This window comes from Sinohyriopsis cumingii, chromosome 3 (assembly GCF_028554795.1).
Source record: "Sinohyriopsis cumingii isolate HCF-2022 chromosome 3, ASM2855479v2, whole genome shotgun sequence".
Lineage (NCBI taxonomy): Eukaryota > Metazoa > Mollusca > Bivalvia > Unionida > Unionidae > Sinohyriopsis > Sinohyriopsis cumingii.
Window position 1 is genome coordinate 20,272,042 of NC_142963.1, and position 27,013 is coordinate 20,299,054.

The window sequence follows — 27,013 nt, forward strand, 5'->3', positions numbered from 1 at the left end:
CAGTGTTGAAACCGATGGTGACACGCGGATTGCACGCCTTGAAAGATGCGGCACTGACGCAAGGCAAAGAATTTCTCCAAAATGTCATCATCGACAAACAAAACCCTAAAGAAGCCTTCATGAGGGCAGGCAAAAATGTCTTGCTGCAAACGGGCAAAGACATTTTAGGCCAACGAGAGACACCTATAAATGCCCTGCACGCTACCGAGTCAGGCATTCAGCAAGGACAAGGCAGAAAGAGACGACGAAGAAAACACCCTTTCACCAGACTTCAAGCGAGAAAGGCCAAGAAAAGAAGAACCGTTCGAGACTTAGACGTTTTCGATTTTTGAGAAAAGAGACAAAAAAAATGATGCACCGAGAATCTTGCGCTTGTTCCAAGACGGAACTGGACCTGTTTGCCATGCCCCCCACGATGATGACGATGCAAGAATCCCAGTGGGTGGAATTTCACCCCGTCTCCTCACTGACCAATTCCGCTCCCATCGAGTTTGAAATCAAAGGACAGCCCGAAGATTACATCGATCTGAATAGCAGTTACTTGTACCTGAAAGTCAAAATTCTAGATAAGACTGGAGGTGCTATAGACGATGAAGCAGTAGCTCCCGTCAACAATTTCATGCATTCCTTGTTCAGTGGAGTGGACTTGTACTTGAATAACAAACTGGTCAGTAGCAGCATGGATACTTACCTTATCGTGCCTACCTGGAAAATCTCTTGACGTACGGAATAGATGACAAGAACACTCATCTCAATGCCTGTGTGGTATGGGAAGCTGACGAACCTACCAAGTTTGAAATATTGGAAACTGATGAAAAGAAAGACAACAATGATGGATTTCTAGAACGAAGAAAGAGAATCACGGGAGCCGACACAAGTTTAGAACTGATGGATCGTTTGCATTTGGACATGTGGTTGCAAGAAAAGTATTTGTTGAACGGGGTGGATGTCCGCCTGAGACTGAATCGTAGCAGTACCGCTTTCCATTTATTGGCTGATAGTGACGGTTACAAAACCAAAATCCAAGAAGCCAGACTCTACGTACGCCGTGTGGAAGTGTTACCTAAAGTGGGAAACGACATCAGTCAGACGTTGAGCAGAACGACCGCCAAGTATCCCATACGACGCGTGGAAGTGAAAACCTTCACCATTCCCAAGGGACAGCGATCCATGATCGAAGATCATCTGTTCCAAGGACAGTTACCCAAACGTTTGATCGTTGGTATCGTCGAGAATACAGCCTTCAACGGAGCTGCCGAAAAAAATCCTTTCTACTTTCAACACTTTGGCGTGTCCAAAATTGAAGTCAGTCGCGATGGCAAGACCTTGTGTACCCGACCTTTCGAACCTGACTTTACCAAGAAGAATTACTTGAGATCGTACTTGTCCCTGTACGAAGCCACCGGACAGTTAGGAACCAATACCAGTCACGGTATTACGTACGAGGATTATGCAGGAGGCTACGCTTTGTGGGCTTTCGATTTCACTCCAGACCAAGGCAGCGACGAGGGACATTTCCACCCTATAAAATCCGGCCAGATTCGTGTGGAAATTCAGTTTAAAGACCGAGACCCTGATGAAACGGTGAACGTCATCCTGTATGCAGAATTCGATAATACCATAGAAATCAACAGTTTGAGAGAAGTCATCCTAGATTACTAGAAACCATGGAAGACTGTTATCCCTCTTTACCTAGTGGAGAAACTTTTAGTGTTGGATTATTGTTAAAAAATGTTAGAGTTGTTGTTGTTTAGTGTTAAGTGATTTTTGAATAAAAAATGTTGTGTTTTGAAAAAATTGTTTGATGTTATAGTGTTGGATTATTGTTAAAAATGTTAGAGTTGTTGTTTAGTGTTAAGTGATTTTTGAATAAAAAATGTTGTGTTTTGAAAAAAATGCCTTTGTCTTTTGTTTAGCTATAAGAATGTTGGATTGATGCTCTTTCATTTCTTACTATCCATCTCATGACACTCACTAAACGTTGTGACTCAAAAACCGTGTGGGGGATGTTTTCCTTCACGTCCGCGCTTTGACTTTAAGAACCGGGGTTGTTTCCAGTCTAACCATCCATTGTCGACTCATCCTCCTACGAAGATGTGCTCCAAACTAGCTAAGCTCAACGAAGCCTACGTGAATTTGCATAGGGTCAGACACAGTCTGATACCGAAGCCAGAAGAAATAGAGAATGTGAGAATGTTAAAAATCACTGAAGACCTGATAGAAGAGCTCTTCAGAGAAGAAATGAACAGGGAAAAAGAAGAATGGACAGAGAAGTACAGACTTCAGAGACAGCAGCAACAACAACAACAGCAGCAGCAACCTGAAGCTGACAGAGGTTTTGTCGATTGTCGTATCGACACCAAAGAGTTCTTCTTCTCTTTTCGAAGAAGCAGACCTATCGCCAGAAAGTCTATCCTCAGAGGACATCGCATTCTTAGAAACTAAAAAGGAATGCCATAGCAAACAAAAAAAACCCCAGCCCTTTTCAGGGCTACCCCAATACTCTAGAAAAGAAATAACGATCGATTTGCCAATGTGTGTAGGTAGAGTAGTGTGAAAATAAACACTAACTCTTTTTTGTAAAAAATGTGAGGGTATGTGTTTGTGTGTTTGTGTTTGTAAGTCCTTAAGTAAGTTGGTATGGATAGTAGATTAAAATGATGTCTTTTTTTTTTGGTGTTTGAGGTGTATATTTGGAGTTAGATTGGATTGCTTTGCGTATGTGGATAGTCTATTGAAGTGATTTATAAAAATTTTTAAAATAGTGATGGGTAGCATAAAAAAGTGAGTGAGTGTTTCTTTTAGGTCCGCGCGTTGTTTCTTTTGGTCATGATCTAGGTAAGATCAATTTTATATTTTTTAGGGGGATGTTTTCCTTCACGTCCGCGCTTTCACTATAAATTGAAACTCGCTGGGCAGTCTAGCTACCCTTGTTGATTGATCAACACCAAAAATGAACACGAGACTGTCTAAACTGTTGGAACTTCATGTGCATCTGGAATATGCCAGGCGCCTGTTGAATGAACTGGCCGCGGAAGCCATTGTGGAAGACGGAAGGATGAGAGAGGAGGAGGAAAGAAGAAATAAAGAAGAGGAGGAGAGAAGATATAAAGAAGAAGAGGAAAGAAGATACAAAGAGGAGGAGAGAAGATACAAAGAAGAGGAGGAGGAAAAGGAGAGAAGAAGAAAAAATTTCAGAATTCCAGAAACCGAAAATTGGGATTCTGAAGCCACATATCCTGCCTCTGCTCTCTCCCCCAAAAAGGTAAAAAGTAACTGGGGGACAAGATGTGTATGTGGCGCCAGGCCAGGAAGGTGTCACCATTAACCAGGTGTCCATGAAGTTCCAAAAAAAACAGCCCTTTTCAGGGCTACCCAATACTCTAGAAAAGAAATAACGATCGATTTGCCAATGTGTGTAGGTAGAGTAGTGTGAATATAAACACTAACTCTTTTTGAAAAAAATGTGAGGGTATGTGTTTGTGTGACGGTGTTTGTAAGAGCTAAGGTATGGTTGTGTGAATAGTAGATTATGGGTTTCTTTATTGTTTATTTTGTGTGTTTGTGTTTGTGTTTGTGTTTGTAACTGCTCACGTAAGTTTGTGTAAATAGTAGATTATGGGTTTGTTTATTGTTTCTTAGCGTATGTGGAGAGTATAGTTTTGGTTTTATTATATGAAATGAGAAAGTAGGGGATGTTTTCCTTCACGTCCGCGCGTTCTTTGGTCATGATCTAGGTAAGATCAATTTTATGTTTTTTAGGGGATGTTTTCCATCACGTCCGCGCTTTCACTATAAGAACCCACAAAGTTTGATGTTGGAACCATTCTAAGGAATAACTGAGACAAAAATGACTCAAGTATGAGTTCTATTTAATTTATTGAGAGACATCTATTTCTGGATAATGGATGTAGAATATGTTTTAGGAAGAATAGAAGAGGAATGGAGGCATGGAGATATGAAAGACTTTGTAACGAGTCAAGTTCAAGGCCTAAAGACAGCAAGAGATATCATAGCAGGGATGATTGAAGAAGAAGTCAGTAAGTCAAGAGGCTTCATTAACCCACCTTACTTCAGAGTGGGAAGTTTGAAGGAAGCACTGGATCATGTCATCCAAGTCCGGTGCTTCCTAGAAAAAATATTGTACTGGACAGAGTGGAGAAATGTAAAATGGGGATTGGAAAATGTGAAGAAAGGGGAAGATCTGATGAGAAAAGTAATGGAGGAAGAAGTAGAGAAGATTAAAGTGAAATGGAGGGAAGAAAGAAAAGATGTGGAAAGCAAAAAGAAACAGACAGAGTTTGAGAGGATGAATGAGAATTGGATCAAAGTCCAGGAAAAGTTTAGAGCCTTGGGCCATCCAGACTGGATGCCAGAGGAGAAAAAGAAGAAGAAAGGAATAATGGAAAAAGTGAGGACTTGGTGGAAGAAGTTAAGGAGTTAGAAGAAGAAGAAGAAGATGTGACAGATGCCATCTATGTTAATATTAATATTAACATAAACCCAAAGGTCCTTTTCAGGGCCAGCCATATTTCTCGAAAAGAGATAGCCTTTCCATTGCCTACCCCTTTTTTAAACTTAAATTTAAATTTAAATTTAAAAAAAACTTTTTTAAAAAAAAAAAAAAATCCCATATTCAATTCCCCTTGTCCCTAGACAAACCCAAACTCTATTTCCATGTTAATTTCCCTTGTCCCTAGACAGACCCAAACTCTATGTTAAATTCCCATTGTCCCTAAAGTGGCCCAGCGTTTTTCTCCATGTTAAATTTCCATTGTCCCTAAAGTGGCCCAGGGGTGTTTTTAATGCTAAGTCCCATTGTCCCTAATGTGGCCCCATTTACTACTTATATTTAATTAGCATTTTTTGTTATTTTTTATATTTCATTATATGCTTAATGCAACGTAATATTTTATGTAGTAAATTGACCTTGTCAAAAATCAATGACAATTTTGTAACCTTTTTTCTTTGGGCAAGGATCATTATCTTAAGCTAACTCAAGAAAATTGTATTTGTATAGCTAGACTACGTGATGATTATCATTTTTCATTATGGTGTTGATGACGGACTTTCTAATTAAAACTAAGCTTCTTCAAGAACAATGTACGATGGACCTTTATCCGGGGTCTCATTTACGTCTTAATTTAAAATATAAATCTTCTTTTATTCGAAAATTAGTCGTCCTTTAAGTTCTTAGCAGAGTCAATTGTATTAGTTTGTGTTCAGAAGTTCTTTGGGATGGAGTTTATGTATTCAAATTATTTAATTAAAGGTATTCGTCTCTGGAAAAACAAAGTACTATTCAAAAATAACATTCTTGGAAATAAGATACGTGAATTTATAGTGAAATTCAAATATAAAAAAATTCTTGGATTCTATTGTTGTGGTCCAACAAAAAAATTGTTTGCGCATTAGCATTATACGGACAACCGCATGCACATCAACTCCAACAGCGTTGGATTTAATGTGAATTTCTACTAAAGGTTATTCAGAACTTTAATTATAATGACTTATGTCTGCATTTCTAGGATTATTTGGGATTTAATTCGCAATGCTGTAAGAACATTTTTTTTACATTTTCACTTTGTATTCTAGATAAATATTTTTGTTGTTGAATTTTACAAAGCTTCTTGTTCTAACTCTTTTCTATTATTTATTTTAAGACCATAAAGTCGTTATACATTGCTGTGATTCTCACTGATAGGATGCTATCGTTGTGGGGCATATGTGAATGTATGAGATCATTAACGTGCTTGTGAAAAACCCATACTTGTTTTCAAAAACTTGTATTTGTTGAACATTATAATTAAAACTATTGTCATTCCAGTTTGATTATATGAGTGCAATAAAAAATAATTGCTGGCTCGAATTGATACTTTCTCTAATGAAATTAACAGAAAATGTCCACGTGCTGCAATCCTAAAGCTGCTTGATCAGCTCAGTGAGACAAAAAATAAAAAAAATAATAAAAATAATAATAATTAAAAAAAATTAAAAAAATAAATAAATAAATAATGGAAATGATAATAACAAATACCCACCACGGTAACATTAAAGCTATTGATGCCAGAGGTGACGTACATGCAAACATATAAATGACCGATGGAATATATTTCCTTTTCTCTCGGCGATGCCAGCGCTGTTGGCATCTACCGGTTCTGCTGTGGCAAAAGTAGATGCGTTAGGGGCGTTGGAAACCGCATCCGAGATAACTCTGAGTAAGACAGTCGCTCGAAAAACCTAAAATTTTTCTAAGAGGCCGCATAGCATCCCGTAGGCAAATAATACAAGGAGAAGGCCTTCGACTAACCGGGACGACTCTCAAAATACTCTCAGGCAAAGGTCTTCGAATTCCCGGGACACTTCTCAGAATGTCTTCTGACCAAGTTCTTCTGTGTATTTATGTGGGATGAACTTGCGGTAGATGATTTACCGGATGTGGGAAACCGGAATCATCAAACTGAATTCATCAGCAGGACCTGGGACTCACTGGGGCGCATACTTAGTAACTCCGCGACATCATCTATATTCTGACTCGTATGGGCTTGCACCCCAACCTCAAATTGTTGTTTATTTACATTGTGGCTTTGCTGCTTGACACCAGCCATCTTCTACTGTTTTGTTCAAAGAATGGGATGGCCTACCAACTATGTGGACATCCTGTTGTCCAAGCACTGTATGCACATGCAAGAAGCAAAGCTTCCATAAGCTTGACCCCGCAAGTAATTGTAGATTTTGTTATAATGACGTCGCGAGGCATTGTCACGAAAAACCTGGCCGAAATAACCAAGAACCAGAGAATCAGAGGCGCTGGTGGTTATCAAAGACTGCGTTGATGTTGCCGATGCTGGGATGAAACAATACTTGGATGTAAAGACCGCCAAGGAACCGTCACCGCCACTCGTAGTCAATACATTTAAAGAATACGTCGGACTGCTGAGAGTTCGGGTAGTATTTCTTATGTCCGGTTGTAATAGTTATCATATCAGATTATTACAACCTTAATAACAATCACCCTGGTACATAAATAATAATACGCAACAATCCTGACGAAATTCCAGTATCGTCTTATTCATATTACATACAATATCGATATAATTTGTCGTCAGAGATTAAATTCAATTTGAAGCATTCCACATCTGTCCATACAGATGCTTGGTCGTCTTTGGTGTTTGTATTTAAGATTTATCATTACATATACGTGATTAATTCTGACCGTTGAAGACACAAAGCTAGGGCGTAATCTATGTAGTTTTTGCTGAACATGATGGAGAGCGCGCAGACTGCACAATCGCCGGAGATGTAAATATTATCCCGAAATGCATTGTCTATGGTTACTTGGCAGTTGTATCATTGAAGACAAATGCTTGGATGTAAGTGCGGGTGTGTGTGCGTGTTGCAGCCGAACAAGGCCATCCGGTCCGTCAATATTGCGGTAACAATATTAATAGAACTATGATAGACCCTCAAAGTTATCGACGCGAGAAAATCATCAAAGTGGAATAATAGCTGAGAGATAAAATCTCCAAGAAAACCATTTTTAATTGAGAAATGCAGACGCACGAATGTTGTTTATGTGCCATCTGCAACATCACCACTGTAGGCCTTGCTGTTGCTGAAAAAATGACAACAACAACCACCAAAGGTAAACAAGTCGGATTTTGCGGAGCCATGTTGATAGTAACCGGTGTTGCGGATGGACCTCGAAAAATAATTTCGTTACGGTTGCGAAATACGCGTCTATTCAGAACTTAGGAAATACGCGTCTATTTAGAAATTCTAGATTCGGAACAAAGTACTCCAAGCAAAGGTTTAAGTATATATTGGTGGCAATCAAAGATAAAATGATTACCATGGTGGAGTTTGAGTTAAAATGGAAAACCACCCAAAACTCCGCGCGCAATACGAAACCAAAAACAAGTAATTAATTTAAAGGCAGTAAAAATCGAGTAAACACCTTGAGTTGTGCTGCATCGATCTGTTGGTATATACAACTATCTGAATACAAACTCACAGAACTACATTGATCTGCAGTAAAAAAAAAAATCTGGGGTATCTTGTGGAAACTTCGCTTGGGGCCCATGCTGGTTAAAATCGTGGATGCACATGTGTGTACAAAATCCCAGTGGGAAACGTCATAGGGAATCTCTGTCTCAAAACGCTGTTATAGTACTACAGCTTGAAAGGTTTCCAAAACCTTTCATTGTTTACTGCGTCATGATTTAAGTCCATATGTCGCAATGCGTTTGACACGAAACACGTGTTAAAAATATGTCACCATGGAATGAATACCCAAACAAAGAACGATGTATCCGACATGCCTGAACCTAGACTTAACATGTACAAATCACTGTTAGGGAATAAACGTTATTTAGCGAGATGTAAAAATGCAAAGTGGAATGGTAATTGAAATCCTTCATTTTGTAATGATCAGCCGATAAATGCAGCGTTTGTTGCAACGTGTACACGTAAAATAATTTTACGGTAGGGCATTACCTGCAAAGTTTGCATCATATTCTTTTCCTACCATGTTAAAAGCGGTGATTTATTTTCTCTTTGTTTCTTTCGGTGATTATACTGCATGTTTTTTAAGACTAAAATTCAGCTTGATAGGACGTTCGATGTTGTATTGAAGTGCCCGATTGCCAAATACACACCAGTCCTAAAGTGTATAACAAACCAAAAGAGATTTGACGCGTCTTGTTGATTTCCTACTGGCTGATGTTTTACAATGCCCGTTCGAGAAGTATTACATATACGTGACTTGTTCATATAGAATATAGAAAATGTCTGAATTATATAATTGATGTGACTATTCAATATATTTAACGTAACTCTCCGACAAAACCTGACGCGACTCTCCAATATACCTTATTAGACTATCCAATATACCTTATTTGATTATCTAGTTTATTGTTGGACTATCCAATACACCTTTTTGGATACTTTAGTTGAATATCCAATATACCTTATTTGACTATCCAATATACTTTATTTGATTATCCAATATTCCTTAGTCAAATAACCAATATACTATATTTGACTATCATTATACTTTATTTGACTGTCCAATATCCAAACGAAACTGAATAACTTGACTCGTGAATTCATGCTAACTATGCTGATTTGGTCCATTGTTGTTTGGGCTAAAATTATTAAAATTATCTCATTTCCTGTTATTTATATGAGGCCAAACCATATTTTACGGTGCTTGCTGAGAATACGTAACTATCCAAACAAACTAAATAACCTGTCTTAGATTGCAGATTCGAATTCCGGTATGTCAACAGAGATCCAAGTATTCGTCCAAAGTACCCCATCTGAAGTGGAAGCGTCGCAAAACGACTGTTTACATTCTTAGTATTGTTCATGATGATAGGAGTAACACCGTTTTGCCAAGAACGAAACAATGTTACTGACACATTCTACATTCAGTGGTTTAAGATTCTTTTCACCGAGGAATAAAAAAAAAAACTTGACAAAGTTACTTTTTAATGAGAGAAACCAGTATACGCTAGTAATCCGATAATTGTGTTTTATGTTTTCTTGTTTTAAAAATGGCCCTGAATCATCCGTATATAGTTAATCAAAATGAATATCATTTCAGTGGAACTATCTGATGTTAGGATTTGTGAATAACCCATATTACCGACATTTACAAGATATATATATATATATATATATATATATATATATATATATATATATATATATATATATATATATATATATATATATATATAGAGAGAGAGAGAGAGAGAGAGACAGAGAGACAGAGACAGACAGACAGGTATTTTTTCTGTTCGTACGTAACTCGGCACTTTGTTACTAGTACGTCGATAGTTTCCATCAGTAAGGACTTTACGGAAATTCCCTAGGAATCTTGTTACGATTTTAATGATATTAACAGCGTGTTGTCATTATTCATGGCAAAATAGTTCAATGGATTATCTTTATTTACAAAACGGTTGTATCTGTCACACATTAATGGTGAATGTTGCAAAATATAACCTACTCCTGATCCTTTAATCACATGTTTGACACGTGTCACGCATGCCAACGCGGTGTCCAAACGGAATGTTCTGAATCATATTTGGCCCAAATCCAACATTTCGGATCAACCGATTACACGCTAAATACATTTTTTTTTTAATGGTTTGTTCCAGTGACTTGCATATACTATCATTCATTTCAATGCTTTGGAAAACAGTGAAGTGACCAGGACGGAATCCTGTTTTATAATTATTAAAGTATCAATTTGCCCTCAATCATGTTAGGACAAGCGACTGGAATAATTTAAATGAATCAGGAAAAAAGTAAAGAACATGAAAAAGTGTGATAACAAGCAAGATATGGATAATATTAATGTACATCTTTTAGATTCTGAGAAAAACGTTCCAAAAACAAGATGCAAAAGTACAAAATCAGTTATAAAATAGATAAATAACTCAAATTACATTCTACCACTTAAAGTTGCAAGAAATAATTCATTTATAATGAAAAGATATCATAAATCTTATTTCCGTCGATAATGCCACAAGCCCGGTGGGATTAGTTGCTGCATGCTTAAAGGTGTCAATAGGAACACCACTAACAATTCTTTGTAATCGATCGTTGAAGGAAAACAAATTTCTAGACAAATGGAAAACATTCGTCTCTTTCCACCCGAGGTTGCCAATTATAAACTAATCTCTCTACTTAACAGTGTAGCGTGTCGCACAAATTTTGCAAGACACATTTTCACTTTAACAAGAACTGTCTCCCTGTGTCTGAACCAACAACGTCTAATCTTCGGCGTTTAAATAATATAGATCATTCTCATATACTGTTTTTAGCTGGCCTAACCTATCTCATAGCCGCATCCGTTACGGTCATGCGCATTTGACTGCAACTCGAGTGACTTACACTTCGTACACGAATAGAACATTTGTCATTATAGATCGCCGCAGATAGTAGTATACAATAATATGCCGGCCCACAAGTATAAGAGTTGAACTGTACGTTTTCATCAAGTATCTTTAACAATAAATGAGTATCTATTGCTTTATATTACTGCATCGTGACTCTCATCTTAACTCCCCCTCCTTTATGACTACATGACAATGAATAATCCGAAAATAAGTTAACTTGTCTAATTGGCAACAAAGAATGAACACCAGAGTGCGAGACATCACATATTAAGCAGATTCCTCGAAGATTTGCCATTTAGTTAATAAATTAAATGGGAATGAATGTAAATCCCAAAACTGCTTATAATGCATTGGATTGGCTACCTGGAATTTCTCTCTCTCTCTCTCTCTCTCTCTCCTTAGTTTGCTAACTCCTTGAACAAATATGGATAAGAATGATGAGTTAACTCATCCTGCGATACATTTGCAACGGCCAGTTGCAACAGTACTATCAGCTATGTGTAACTCGTGTGGCTTCTTGGATTGGATTTGGGATCTGATTACGCTGTCATTGATAATGCTGTGTTCACCTGTATGCATCCATGCACTATGAAATTAATTATATGCAACAAAGAGATTTATAAGTCCTCATTTTTTCGCGAGTATATAGTCTTGAAGAGTCATCTAAATACACATAGATTTGTACAAATTGTAATTCTGGTCACATAGGAAAATCGTCCACCCACCCATTTCCTTTCAGAAATGGATCATCCAACTTTGTAAGTCCTATCCAGGGCCGCGGCTATGATAGGACAAATTAGGGGTAACCACAACGGCCAGGGGGTCCACCGTTGTTTCAATTTGTGATTCATCGGGGCCTACTGGATAATTGTCCTTAGGGCCCACAAATCCTGTCCGCTGTTCTGGTCCTCTCTGATGCTTTTTGTGCTCATATCTACTTTTCTCTTTTAGGCAGATTACTGAACTATTCACTCATGATTTTTAAACACACTATTTCTGTGAAGGGTGTACAGATGTCAAACCTTTACAAATTTGTTTGAAACTTTCTTCACGAAAATACACTATGTTAATGACAATCGCTTTAAAGTTGCCCTACGTTGATTGCGCGTGCGTTAAATATTAGAGTGTAAAAACCCCTAATTCGACTTCCTGAAAAAGGTCTATAGTCATATGCAATGTAAAGTTAAATTCTACCAAGTCATCTTTTATACAGTGGCCGTGTGGAACTACCTTGTACAGGATACTCAATGTAGCATGTCTTATAGTGCTTTGGAAACGTGTTTATTTCCAAATATCTTATTTAGTATAATGCCTAGCTTTATTAAACGAATCCTAGAATATTATTCATACTGGACTACAACATATGTAAGATCGTATTTGACACTCCTTTTTCTTTCTGCAATGGAATCGAAACCACAATGCATTTCTCCATGTTCTGTCGCTAGGACAGTAGACGACGAATTGAATTGATTAGAATATTGCTCTCAGTGCCATATCAAATTGTAACTTAGATTTACTGCTCTGGGGAAAGGGCGATGTAAATAAAAAATATAGAATTGTACAACATGTATTACTGATACCAAACGATTTCAATAGCTAACTAAATTGGTGAAATCTGTCATAGTGCCCCCTCCCCCACCCTTTCCATTCATTTTGCATTTTTAGTCACTATTGTCATGCTGAATATGACTATTGTCATGCTGAATATGACTATTGTCATGCTGAATATGTTATAATACTTGTATTATATAGGGAGATAGCTAGTTATTTAAGTTATTAGAACTTATGCACAAACCCACTGTATCATATTGCAACAATAAAATATGTTTAAATAGATCATCCCACATTAGTTTTAGCTTTGAGATCAGAACAATTAACATACATATAGCAAATTCATTTAATAAAAGGTACTGGTCATATAAATTTCATGGTAGGGGTATTTGTGTTTTTCTTTTGGGCTGAAATATTTTCTTTTCTTTCATCTCAAAATAATTCATATTCCCCTCCCCCAATAATAACAAGTATATAAGATGGTGTTATTTGGCAATAATGAGACTACGATATTTATCCAGCTATTAGCAGGCGGAAATTAAACAAAACGTGTCCAGCCCCTGCCTCAGAACGTCGAATTTGTTGGTCCTGAATGCATTTTCGGTATACCGTGTTACTTATTGTGGTAATTTCAGAAATAACGTGGTACAAATATTTTCGTGGTACCCACCTCTACCGAATTATAATTGTGAAACCAAAATCAGGAAATCGCTCTCACCAATAAAAGTACAATACCATATATTCTGAACTCTTTACAGTGTGGAAAATAAAGAATGTCCATTTCGTCCAAAGACTATTTTGTGTTCAGCTTGTCCTGAAGTGATCCATTTAAGTGCCTGAAATAAAGGATACGAATCATACTGTGGCAATGTCGTCTGTGTATTGCTACCCATACTTCTGTCCTGCATAACCTTTATGATCCCAAACATTTTACGTGCTTCCAAATTTTTTTTTAAAGCTACGTTAACCACCCCCACCCCCCAACACACACACCAATATGCCTTTGCTCTTCACGTTTCGAGGTTCCACTTTTGATTTAAAAAAAAAAACCAGTAAAAATAATATAATTGAAATGGTGGTCACGGGAAGAAAAATGTTCTATAATAGGGCTTTTGACAAATGTTTGGGTTTGCCAGACTCATCCTAATGTTTAGGTTTTCAGCTTTCCTCACGTACTGACTCGAACAAACTTGGGATGTGCTTTACATGTGTACATGCTAATTCCTTGCACAGACCGTGTTAAACGTACACATGTCTTTATCTCAGTTGTAGTTTCATCATCTTTGTGGATCGTTTACGGTATTTCTTCAACATCTGGTGGAAATGTCAGCAGAATATTAACGACATTAGTGCTCAGAAAATAACCCTTGTGTGGGGTGGGCTGGGGTGGGGTGGTGGGGTGTAGGTGCAAATTAGTAACACATTTTTCTTAACAAGAAATACGAAGAAATGTAACTTTAGGAATTGCCATCGATGGCAGCAAGACAAGTCCAATATATAGTGGATATTTTCTAATAACGGGTGAATAACGGATATATTCCATCGAGTGTATGAATAACGGATATATTCCATCAAGTGTATGAATAACGGATATATTCCATCGAGTGTGTGAATGACCGGTATATTTCATCGAGTGTGTGAATAACGGATATATTTCATGGAGTGGGTGAAAATGATTGAGTTTCTCACCCTCTGAATGAAATATATTCGTTATCCACTTGCAGCAAGCAAATATTTTTCTATAAAAAATGTATGCTGAAAAGCAATACGTACAGCAGATTTAAGCAGGAGATTTCGCACGATAGTGTCAAGTGCGGAGCGTTTATGTTTCGCTGTGTTTTATGTTTATTCGCACGGAAAATATCAGTATTAACACTAATCTCTTTCCTAATTCTAGACAAAAAAAAAACATAAACCAAAAATAAATTGAACAAATAAAACTTTAAGCCTGTTATGTTGTGGGATTTGAACTTGATACTCTTGCATGAGGGGTACCATATTTACCACTTTTCTTAGCATTTGTCATAATGTCAGTCAAACTTTCCAGTGTAATCGATATCTATTGAGCTTAGTGAAACAATAATTATCATATTTCACTTTAGTGAATTATCAAAATTATTTCAACTGGAAATTCCAGTAACTCACGGTCTAGGATAAAATAAAATTCGACTGTGAACGCTCTCTCAAAAGGAATGATGTTATAGCTATAGGAAAGTTCATATTTCCTGATGCACGATGTTCATCGAGGTATTGTGTTGCGTGTGATACCGACCTATATAATTTGCGATACTAACCTAGAATGCTTACTTGCACAAGTCCTCTATCTGATGCGATTGCAAGCAGATTTCCGACATGTCAGACACCATTAAGAATGCATTAGACGTCGTCCTTCGTTGTCAGACAGGATATAAATAATGACAGCAACTTGGCTGCCTCGTGTTGTTACCACAGTAACTACCATTAAATTTAAACCTATTATATAACACCTATTATTGGGGAAGATCAGTGTCCGATATAAAATAAAAGCGCAATAACTCGACAGCAATCACTCAGATACTTGGCACCACACGAATCGTGTGTTCAGACCAAGTACTATATTGTTTACGACTTCCATCATGCGAACGACCGAAATATTTGGTACAATGAAAAATAAAACACTTTGGAGAAATTTACATTTTCCAAGTTACGCTTTGTGTGCGCATACACAGACATATACATAGTGAATAAACAACGTACACATACAGTGAATAAACAACGTACACATACATACTGAATAAACAACGTACACATACATACTGAATAAACAACGTACACATACATACTGAATAAACAACGTACACATACATACTGAATAAACAACGTACACATACATACTGAATAAACAACGTACACATACATACTGAATAAACAACGTACATATACATACTGAATAAACAACGTACACATACATACTGAATAAACAACGTACATATACATACTGAATAAACAACGTACACATACATACTGAATAAACAACGTACACATACATACTGAATAAACAACGTACACATACATACTGAATAAACAACGTACATATACATACTGAATAAACAACGTACACATACATACTGAATAAACAACGTACACATACATACTGAATAAACAACGTACACATACGGCCGTAAGAATGATAGTAATCCTGCATGCAGTTATTTTGTCCGGCTTAAAATATAAACCCTTAAGCCAATTAGGTCAACGATCAACAGTCAAAATAGGGTAATAAACTATCACAATGGCAATACTTCTTCCTTACCAACCAGTTCGCCACGGGTTGGAATGTCTGTCAAATAACTACATCCGAAAATATGTATGCCACAACTTAACAATTCCTGTCGAGTGTAATACACGAACGTCATGAAATGCCACTGTATACTATAGAGGAAAGGACGTGTCATGTGAAAAAAAAAAGAAAAGAAAAAAGTGTCAAAGCGTAACAAGAGGGCCAAAAGTTTCACATTGCAAAGAAGTCCTTAATTCTCTCTCTCTCTCTCTCTCTCTCTCTCTCTCTCTCTCTCTCTCTCTCTCTCTCTCTCTCTCTCTATATATATATATATATATATATATATATATATATATATATATATATATATATATATATATATATATATATATATATATATATATAACACGGCAAATAAGTCCTTTGAAATCATCTGATCTAAAAAGGTAGTGTTAGTCAAGGAAATGATTGATAACATTTGTTTGTGTGTATGTGTGTGTTTGTTTGGATTTTTATCGTAGATTTAACAATTTGAGTGATGTCGCTACGATGTTTGCAGTGCGGCTGTTTATGGTGATGTCTAGCATTGGGGCATCATGCCGCAGACATGTGGCGTCATGTCCCACCCAGTAATATTATCCTAACACCAGGACGACCAGTCTTAACAACAACCTCTTAATTTTGAGCGCCAATCGAGGCAGCAGCTTGTACCTTTTCATAAGTCGTTGGTATGGCTGGGCCTTGGTTCGAACCCAAACGACAACATATCAAAACAGAAAGCACAAAATGCAAGTAATATACAAAGTCAACATTGTGTTTGCTGTAAATAGGTACAATTAATTAGAAAATCAAGTTTGAATGATGCAATTAGCAACTTTTATCATTTAACCAGTTCAGCAAAATACTACATACAGGATCAAATATTACATCCAGGATGTAAACTTTTGTAGACGGCGCAAACAATTAATTGCTGACCCACTAACGCCTTAGACTGGAATCATTTGTGTAGCTTCTCTTGCCTTTCTAAAACAAAAAGTAACAACACTCAACATCATTCAGTCTCTATTTTGCATTTGATTGTGCCGCTTTGCAACAAACGCAATGCAGCCTTTGTATAGTGCTCGTGTTGTTGTGTTTTTTTTTTGTTGTTGTTTGGTTGTAGTTTGTGTGATTGTTCTTTCTGTGTCTTTGTGCACTTGATAAAGATATCTGAAGATTCTTAAAGCGCATGAGATGGTTTCGCACCAGTTTTGCACTGTTGTTTGTCAAAACAATATGAAGTTTGGAAAGAGTTATCAAAAGTCAATATGGCAAGCGAATGGTGTAGCGTTACAATAATAATAATAATAATAATAATAATAATAATAAAGTGTTTCGGAAAATTTACTTCGCTAAATATTGTCGCAAAAACTGCGTGCATCTGTTTAACTGACGCTTGGCAGTAAGTCTGATCACATACTGCATTGAGAAGGTTGCATTTTTTTCATGATGAATAGCAGTTCTTGCATGTCGGAAGAAAAATTACATGTTTGGTCATTCTGATTTAGAGTGTGTTTAATTCCTGTAAGGAAACCTTGGACGATTTGGTCTCGGGCATATGCTTGCAGCAGTATGTATCTGAATATGTGGTGTTGTTTGAAGTTACCTTGACACGTACCAGATGGTCCTCCAGACTGCTGGGTTTACGGTACGCAACCATATGAACTTCTTGAAATAATCTTCAGACGTCCGGAGGATTCGATCTGATGTCAATGCTTCCAAATGATCTGCTGTTAGTTAGGGATATCCGTGTGGAAAGTAATCACGAAGAGGACGCGATTGTTGGTCCTCTTGGTTGTGCATGTATTTTAGGTGAGCTCGTCTTATCGAAGAGTATTTTCGTTAACAGCTTCCTCAATGTAATTCCTTCAAGATCCTCTTCTTCTAAGGGGCACCTTAAACTGAACAAGTCTCTTTTCAGAGGTAGCTCCATTAGACCAATACCTTTGGCCTGAACGTACATGCGATATGGAATAAAATTTTTTGTACGTGGTTTGGGGTGGCAGCTCTGACGCTTAATTTCTGTGGAGGACTGTTTCTGAATATAGCAGAAATAGTCTCGCTAAAATAATCCGCAATGCAGTAATATATATATATATATATATATATATATATATATATATATATATATATATATATATATATATATATATATATATATATATATATATATATATATATATAATCATGCCTTTAGAAAATGTGTCCCATCCACGCCTACACCAATAACAATTACTTACATAAATAATAATTCACTATCCGTTTCGAATATATAAAATGAAGGCAAATAAATAAATGATATAACATCTGATTGGCCCATATTGTCACAACTCTGTATTCTTACGTTACGTGTTTAGGCTCGAATAAACAGTACCACAAGAAAGAGTGAAAACAACAATCTTTGACAAATACAATAATTTATTTCCCTGGAAAAATCCTGTAAAAAAGAAAAAATATGAACTTACGTTTTTAAGAATCACATCCAAAACTAATCCAAGAATAATCCACGAATAAAATGTTTGAAGTCCTAATATTAAATGTTCTAATGATTTCAAGTTCGAGTCCCGACGAAGAATCCAACATGGAAGACGATGACGTATGCTGTAATCTGTAGTGTTGAAGTCTACAGTTCCTTGTAGAAACAAGAAATATCACTCCGGTTTTTTGGAAATCTGAATACATTTTTTATAAGATCTGTCTTTGTTCAAGAATTTCACATGAGCACGTATTTTCTAGGAAGAAAAAGAATTAATCCTTTTGAATCCAAGTAATTTGAAATAACTCCAAACAGCACACCATACACCTTCCAGTGTAAAGGAAAAGCCCAACTACTGAGAATATCTCTCCAAACAAAGGTTTTATCGTATTCTAAAACGCAAGAGTGGGTCACGTGATCATGTTCTAGAACCTCGTCGATATTATTTACTTGTTAAAGATCAAGTACACCCAGTTTGCCCCTGACGAAAACCAAGCATTTTACTCGAAATCTTTTTTTTTACAAAAATTGTTTACATCTTAAATCAGTAGTCCAATCATGACCTCGACAGCAACCAATCATTTCAAAATACTAATAGAACTTATTTACGAGGCTTCTTCTAATTTCGAATCAAGGTCAGGTTCTAGGTCAACACCTGGTGTTTACTAAAACGAACAGTCAAGGTCAAAATATTTTCTGGAAAAAGTATCATCTCCAGTGAATAAATTTACATTACAATAGCATGTAATGGAAAATAATTTTTTTTTTAAAAAATTGACAAACAAACAATTAAATTGAAATAAAGATATATTAGATCAGATATTATTAAATCAAGTATACATAACAGTATGCTTTTGTTAGCATATTCTAATGGAGAATAGAACTGATATCTTAGATAAGTATTACAATGACCAACATCCATTTTATGAACAATGTAACAACATATGATTGGTGGAGCTGCAAGCCCTCTTACATTTTTACGTGATTTTGGAGTCCGATTTACCAAAATTGCTGCTTTGTTTTCACTCTAACGGATATGTTTTCGAAGAATGGTTGCGTGAAAAGGTACCCCTGAGAATATACTTAGTATATATTATGTTGCATAAGCCTTCCATGGTAACCTCGATTATTTCAATTGCGAAATTAAAATATTTATCTTGGTCCATTTATATCTTTCTTACATGTTATCGTTTATGACGGATTTGAGGTAAGTTGAACGCTATAATTATTCTCTCCATTGTTACATAGTCGTATAAAAAGGAGTTCAGTGTATATATATATATATATATATATATATATATATATATATATATATATATATATATATATATATATATATATATATATATATATATATATATATATATATCGTATAATTCGACTCAGATTAAAAACAAGAAAGATCATGATCTTCCGTAGCATAATGCTCCTGCAAATTAAAGTCTGTGTGCTTGTTCTATTGATTACTCCTAACAAACTGCACAGACGCAGATCTGTCGCTCATTACGTGACGGCAGATCTGAGACAGTGTAGTTGTCCTTTAAACGAGTATATACGGTACATATCACTGATTGATTGCTCTATTAATTCAGAATATTCATATTGTAATCTTGGTTAGAACCCTCTTTTTTCTAGTGTATAGCTTAGTACCATACGAAAAACATAAAGTAAAACAAATCTAGGTATTATTTTAGTTTTTTCCATCAAAATCATCATTTATTGTATCAAGCCTGTTTTAATTTAATAACTTCTATCGACAGACACAATAATCTTTATACCCATTTCAGTGTTCGATTAAGATTTAAGTGTCAGAATCTTTTTGCAGTTTTTAGTTTAACTGTATCAATTCTTCCTTTGGACGCTAAAGTAGTTTATGTGCTTTTAGCTTGAAATGAATATTTCAATGATAAAGGTTTGTTCCATGCAGGGCCGGAGGTGGGGGGGGGGGGTCCACGGTGTCTCAACCACCCCACTCCACCCCGGCTAGAAAGAAAACACACACGCAAAAGGTGCAGTCACTTGTCATTTGAATTTTGACCATCGTTTTATTATTGCGCACGTGGTTATTATGCACACTTTGAGTAAATAGACACAGACTTTTACTTTGGTGCCCTTTTAATGAAAGTCAGGGGGCTTTTGAAAATTTGGAACCAACCCCCAAAACAAAATTTGACCTTTTTGTCTAATTCGCTTTTGGATCCTTGTATCACACCTTTTTGGCTCATTCGTCAATAAACCCTTGTATCACACCTTTTTGGTTCATTCGTCAATAAATCCTTGTATCACACCTTTTTGGCTCATTCGTCAATAAACCATTGTATCGCACCGATATTTTGTAAGTTTTGTAGCTACATATTCTTTGGCATCTGTTTTAGTTTTTCTATCCCCGCAGTTCTATCATTTCTGATAGTTATACTTTAAGACTTGGTCATTCTTGTCATTTAAGTCAGTGACTGGTAAATCCTAAGACATTCTCAAATACTTGAGTATACTTTAACCACATTTATTCTATTTCTTTTATTATCAATATTTTAATTCATTCGTCTTTTGTAAGTCTGATAACAATACGTATTGCAATAACTTGATAGCGTTAGACGGGTTTTCAAATCACTGCTTAAACTAGTATTTTTGTGTCTTTAATCTTTTCCTGTTTTAATCAGTCCAGTTTTATGACTCTTAATTTAAGTAGCTCTTATGTGGTTCTTTGATCCGTAATTGTTCATGCATTATTAACTTGTTCTCTCCGTGTTTTTGTATCTTGAAATTATTATCCTCTAAAGTCAAAATATTTTTTTAATTTATCATGAATACGTGTTTCGAGAAGTTGCTTAGTAAATGCGTGAGATAATTGTACTTGATGACCTAGACATCTAAGGCTGTAATTCAGGTTTAAGTCATTGGTTATTGATTGATTTAGTCCATTTTCCCTCGCATTCATATCAACCGTGTATAGTTAATACAACTCCAGACCGCGTATAGTCTTATTGCTGCAGTTTTAGAAAGTGTATATGCGTGTTCCTATTCCTACAGTTTTTGACAGTGTATTTGCGTATTCCTATTGCTACAACTTTAGACAGTGTATATGCATGTTCCTTTTGCTGTAACTTTTGACAGTGTAGATGCATGTTCCCATTGCTACAACTTTAGACAGTGTATAAATATGTTCCCATTGATACAGCTTTAGAGAGTGTTCCTTTTGCTATAACTTTAGACAGTGTATGTGCATGTTCCTTTTGCTATAACTTTTGCCAGAGTAGATGAATGTCCCACTGCTACAACTTTAGACAATGTATATGCATGTTCCTATTGCTAGAACTTTAGAGAGTGTATATGCGTGTTCCTATTGCTACAACTTTAGACTTTTAATTATATCACCAATACAGCTATTATCTGTGTAAGTTTCTCCACAACCAATGCACTTGTACTAGTAACAACGAAGGTTCATCTCACATTTTTCAGATCTCTGTGGAATAACAATAGCAATATACCAGTGAAAATGAATGTATAACGAAGACATTATATGACTGAATTTCAAAATTCGGTCATTAAATTGGACTGTTTGTTTGTTTGGATGTTTTTGTCTCTGTGTTATTCTTTGGTAATCGTTTGCAGATGTGTGTCTAGGGCTAGATGCCATAAATTATCTTTCACAGTGGGTGCATATTTCTTCCATCATCATTTAGCAATTTCATTTCCTCTGAAGTCATCCCTGTGCGCTGAGCAAACTCGGGAAAGGTAGATAAGGATCACCAAAACTGATTCTTGAATTATCACCCCACAATAGAATAACAAGGTTTCGCAAAAATATAGCTGGATATCAATATCACACATTTAATTGAATAAAGATCACATATCTAATGGAACACAATGGCTAAATAAATACCTAAAATTTAGAGAAACATGCAAGAGATGAAAACAAATTAGATGACTTTAAAGAGAGAGAGAGAGGTGACATAGTAGCATATCGCTTTGCTGTATATTCTCAAGGTGCCGCTTCCGTGTAAATTTGGAGCCAGATGAAAACTCGACGATTAATTAAATTAAGAAACACGTGTGGACACTTTTCAAAGTCCTCGCATAACAAATAAAGGTCGTGTACTATGCAGCTTGAAATTGACATTCATGAGAAATTCATTCCGAGTCGAGAACAAGTTTCATTTTGATTTTTGTCGGTTGTTAGGTCTGATGTTATTGGTTTAACCAATATACCAACGGGAAACTGATGATTATCGTCGGTTCGACAGAAGCGATATGATGGGCATTGGGTCGTCATATTTATTGCCGTGTTCCTCAGAAGACGCATTAGCCATCATTAACTAGATAATATATACCTCATTCGAGTAAACGCATCGAAACTGTAAAATTAGATTCCCTTCTTTAAATTCGATATGCTAGTTTTTTTATATTATAAGTAATACCCTTTTAGCAAAATGGACCTTCATGGGTACTCTTGTTATAAAACTGAAATGCCTTTTTGATATATAGCAGATTTCTATTAACATTTTTGTTTTATTGCTGTGAAAGAATTATTTTTCTCTTTACTAAACTTTGAAATGATTTAATCCAATTTCTGTAACTTTAATTAAACTTCGGCTCTTGTTACCATGCTGCTGTCTATTGCTAATCAGTTTTCTCTATTTAAAGTTCGGTGTAAGACATATGGGTTAAATTTATGACGTCACAAATGCAATGTTTTGGCGCGTATCCAATCAGAGCAACGCTTTCATATGTACATAACGGATGTACCGACCTGCACAGTAATCCGTACAGACGCTAATCACTAGCAACCAGGATAATTTACCTCCGTACTGCTTGGACGATAGGCTTGACACAATAAAATACTTTCCCTGGTTTAGAAATTTTCATGCAGTGTCGTAGAGTGTAGTGTAAGTACTGCTGTTGCAATGTCTAACATGGCCGATTGGTTGGAAAGCTAACGTCGAAGATCACTTGGAACACGCAGATTGGTCAAAGATCACTTGGAACACGCAGACTGTGGCTGAAATAAGGGTGGATAGCTCACCGGTTTCAATGCCTCCTGATCATTTTGTCCAAGAGGTTGTGAGCTATGCCTCAACGTGATTACCAACATGAGCTTTTACACCAAAGCTAACCGTTTTGCAGTTACACTAGCCAGGTGCCAATAAGTATGTACCTACTGATTTATAATTAATTGATCGTTCTAAGCTTTTTTTTTTCTTTCCGCTATGCGACAGTTAGGCAAAGAACACGTCTTGCCATGGTGACAGTGCAAGAAATATTAAGCGAGCTAGCTTAAGAGCTAGCTAAGCTTTATGTTACATTCCTCACGATTGAGTTTGTCGTACGGCTTCAGATATCTGGGAGCAGCGTAAAATGCATTACACATCCCGCATTCGTAGACTTTGCAATTATTAGCTTTGATCTTGTTTTAAATATTCAAGTGATAAATAAACAGTTGAGAATGCTGTCTCATTTGCTCTCCATCAAACAGTCTTTGCGTCAACTCGGTAGCATATTATTCGGTAGCATATTAAAAATGCTGGAGTCCTGGCAACACATGATAAAACTTAATTAAAAATTGTATAAAGATTCTCCACAATACTTTCTCAGTAACACATAGGGCATTACACCATACATTAATGAGTTTGAAGTTTGAATCCAGTAACCAACTGGTTCAGTTAAAATACAACAAGTTCTTCGAAAATCCATGACCTGGTAATTTTATATGAACCAAAGTAAGATAGCAGAAAGAAGATCGTATTCATTGTACGAACAAATAAATCTGTTTAGAGAAGTTGGATTGGCCCGTCAATCACATGTATGCCCTCAACAAATAGTATTGGTGGTGTTCGTAAACATTGTATGACGTCAACTCATTATAATCTGTCCTAACTGGGCAGAGAGTCTACATCACATGACCAGATGTAACCTTTGTCTTGTCCAATGTTCGCCAATTTTTTCCTAAAATAATTGTCCATTATTCTAAACATTTAGATGGCTTAAAAAGCCAACTCAGGTAGCTTTTAGCAGTAAATCCTCCGAAATTGAATTTCACATTCGCGTTACTGTAATCTGAATTAGATATTTCCGGAGGCTAAACAATGTAAATGATACATATTTTTCTTGTCTTCATCAGTAGTGTAACTTGTATGCTGTTTTCCTCCATAGTTCATCTTGTTATTTTATTTCCAGATTGTAAACCCTGACAAAGCAGACGAGACTGAGTTGTTGGGTTTTGAAGCAGATGACGGTTTGAATGGCACAAACTCTAGTTCACTCCAACTTTCCAGTACATTCCTGTCGGAATTCTACAATGAATGGACATCGTGGTCTAATTGTTCTAGACACTGTGAAGAATCACGCATCCGCCGTTGCAGAATGCATGAAAAATGTGGCCACAGTTGGCTGAAAGAGAAACGAAGGTGTAAAGCAAAAACAAAAGGATGTTCAAATAGATCATTTAAAGTTCTAGGTTTTCGCAGTAAAGACCGTATCATGGAGAAAATTCTATACAAAGTCTTGTATGGTCCCTGGTCGGCATGGGGACCGTGTACGAGAAGTTGTAAGAAAAGAAGGCTTAGAAAGTGCGATGTCGCCAGTATTTGTGGAATAAGTTATATACAGGAGGAGAAACCGTGTCGACCAAAAGGAAATACATGCCAGAAAAAGTACACCTTAAACACGTTAGTTCCTCTTAAAGACGAAATACCTGACGAGGACAAAGATAATATGCACCGAAAGGTTTCTTCAGGTAAGACGTAGCTTCAGCATGGCATGTGTTACGGTCCTCTTATGAGTAGATTATTTGCAATGACAACAATTGCTATTATATGATATTGTCAAATTATATATGAAATTCGAACCAACTGATTAAGCAACCTTACATAAGCAACAAAACATCCGCTACGTTTAAAAAATTAAAGGTTACAAGTTAAACATTTAAAATACTGATTGTCTGGTTCCTGGTTTAATGTATTGATCTGCACACATTTTAAAGGAGAACTGAACTGATCAAGACAGAAAATAAGTCACGTAAACGTATTAAGCTATGGTACTAATGTGTTCATTGTGAACTATCAGTGGCTTATGTCATGACAAAGAGAAACTAAAGGCGATAAAGGCAATTGAAATCAACGGTTCTAGATCCATAAGAAACAAATGTTTCCAGTCACTACTTAATATAACGAGGACAATTTTATGACTCCTACTCTGTGCCAGAAAATGTACTGTTCTTTAAAGTTTGCAATTTCAGACAATCGTCAGCCAACTCATGGATCGGATTTTATTCACGCATGTACAAACTCTTTCTTCTCGAGCGATCCCTACATGTTGTATTTGGGTTATTTGTACAGTTGTAATTAAACCTACGCGAAAATAATATCACAGAGGTGTAGGTCTGGTTTTAATCGATCAGGCAACATGATCGTAAATCACGATAGCCGAAGGTCAATAAGTTGACACACCCTGGCCAGTTTACTATCCCTAGTGTAGCATGCATGTAGCTATCTGAGTCGGGTAACACCTTCTGCATATTTTTGTTTTCTTTTTGAATCAACATTATAATGAATGCATTATAACGAGGCCAACTGGTGGAAACGTTACAATTAAAATGTAAAACAAAATACCAGTTAAACACGCTTGAAATTGACCCTAAAATTTAATGCACGTAAGCTTTAAAACAGTTCAGCTATTTTCTGTAATTGTTAGGTAATTTGGTGGGGGTGGGGGCGAGAGGGCGCGACCAGGGTGCAAAAATGTGATTACACGTCTGTGCAATATTTGGGGTAAGACCTTCTAACATTCGGATACAGGCGACATTTTAAAATAACATGATATTAAAAGTTCCTTAGTAGAAGATCATTGGCGGAATAATATTAGATCTTTGGCCTGGTTTTGAGTTCATGTGCGAAATTAGAGTGTGTCCTTGAGTATACCATAGAGTGATTTGGTGTGGAAATGGCCGGTTGCTAAAGGTATGATATTGCTGGTATTATATTATTCTTCTAGCGGATGGGGTTAGGCCACAGTTCTACAAAAAGATGGACACTCCCACCCTACATGAAGACTTTATCAGATCGTCAAGCATATATTCGAACAAGCTATGAATTTAACTGTATTTGCGCGTATATTGCAGATAAAGAAATATTGGAATTGGTGGAGGCCTGACATCGAGTGTTTATGAGCTTTGTTCATTTGGGTATATACCTACACGTTTTGACCTAGATCAATCCTACAGTGTTAGATGAATTTTAGGAGAGATTTAAAAAAAAAATTAAATAAAAAGGGGTTGAAATTTCATTACCACTATCATATAGTAAACATTATCAGAAAAAAAACCTCACCAACCTATAGTTACCTCTTGCAGCAAAACACATTGATTCACCCATCAATCTAGCACAGTCTCTTAGACAAAACTGGTTGATAATTGACTCATTTAGTATTCCGTGTAGTTCTCAAATAAAAGTGGATTTAAGTGAATTTTAGTTTGAAATTCTTCACGAATTCTCGAATGTCGCTTGAAATCTTGCACCGCATACACAATTTAATTTGCCTTTTTAATGCAATGTGCTCATATTTGTCCTGTCTCCTCACAAGTTTTATGAGAGAGAGAGAGAGAGAGAGAGAGAGAGACTGGATATTACATCTAATGATTTGAAATTGCATGGCTTGATTTAACTTCGACCGCTTTCCAATGCATACACAAGCTGTTTTACATGAGATTGATAAATACATTTCTATAAATACTCTTACAGTCTGTTGTAAACAAGTGCTCTTTGGGCGCTCTTCCAGCTGTCG

The 27,013-nt window shown here is 36.3% G+C and overlaps 1 protein-coding gene across 1 annotated transcript in view; it reads left to right on the forward strand.

The window, feature by feature from the left end:
* Positions 1 to 27,013, forward strand: part of LOC149802510 (serine protease 27-like) — a 116,933-nt gene that overhangs the window by 75,050 nt on the left and 14,870 nt on the right. The window contains exon 2 of the mRNA XM_089951754.1: positions 24,410 to 24,968. Within this exon, the coding sequence (XP_089807880.1) occupies positions 24,410 to 24,968 (559 nt within the window). The remainder of the gene's footprint in view (positions 1 to 24,409; positions 24,969 to 27,013) is intronic.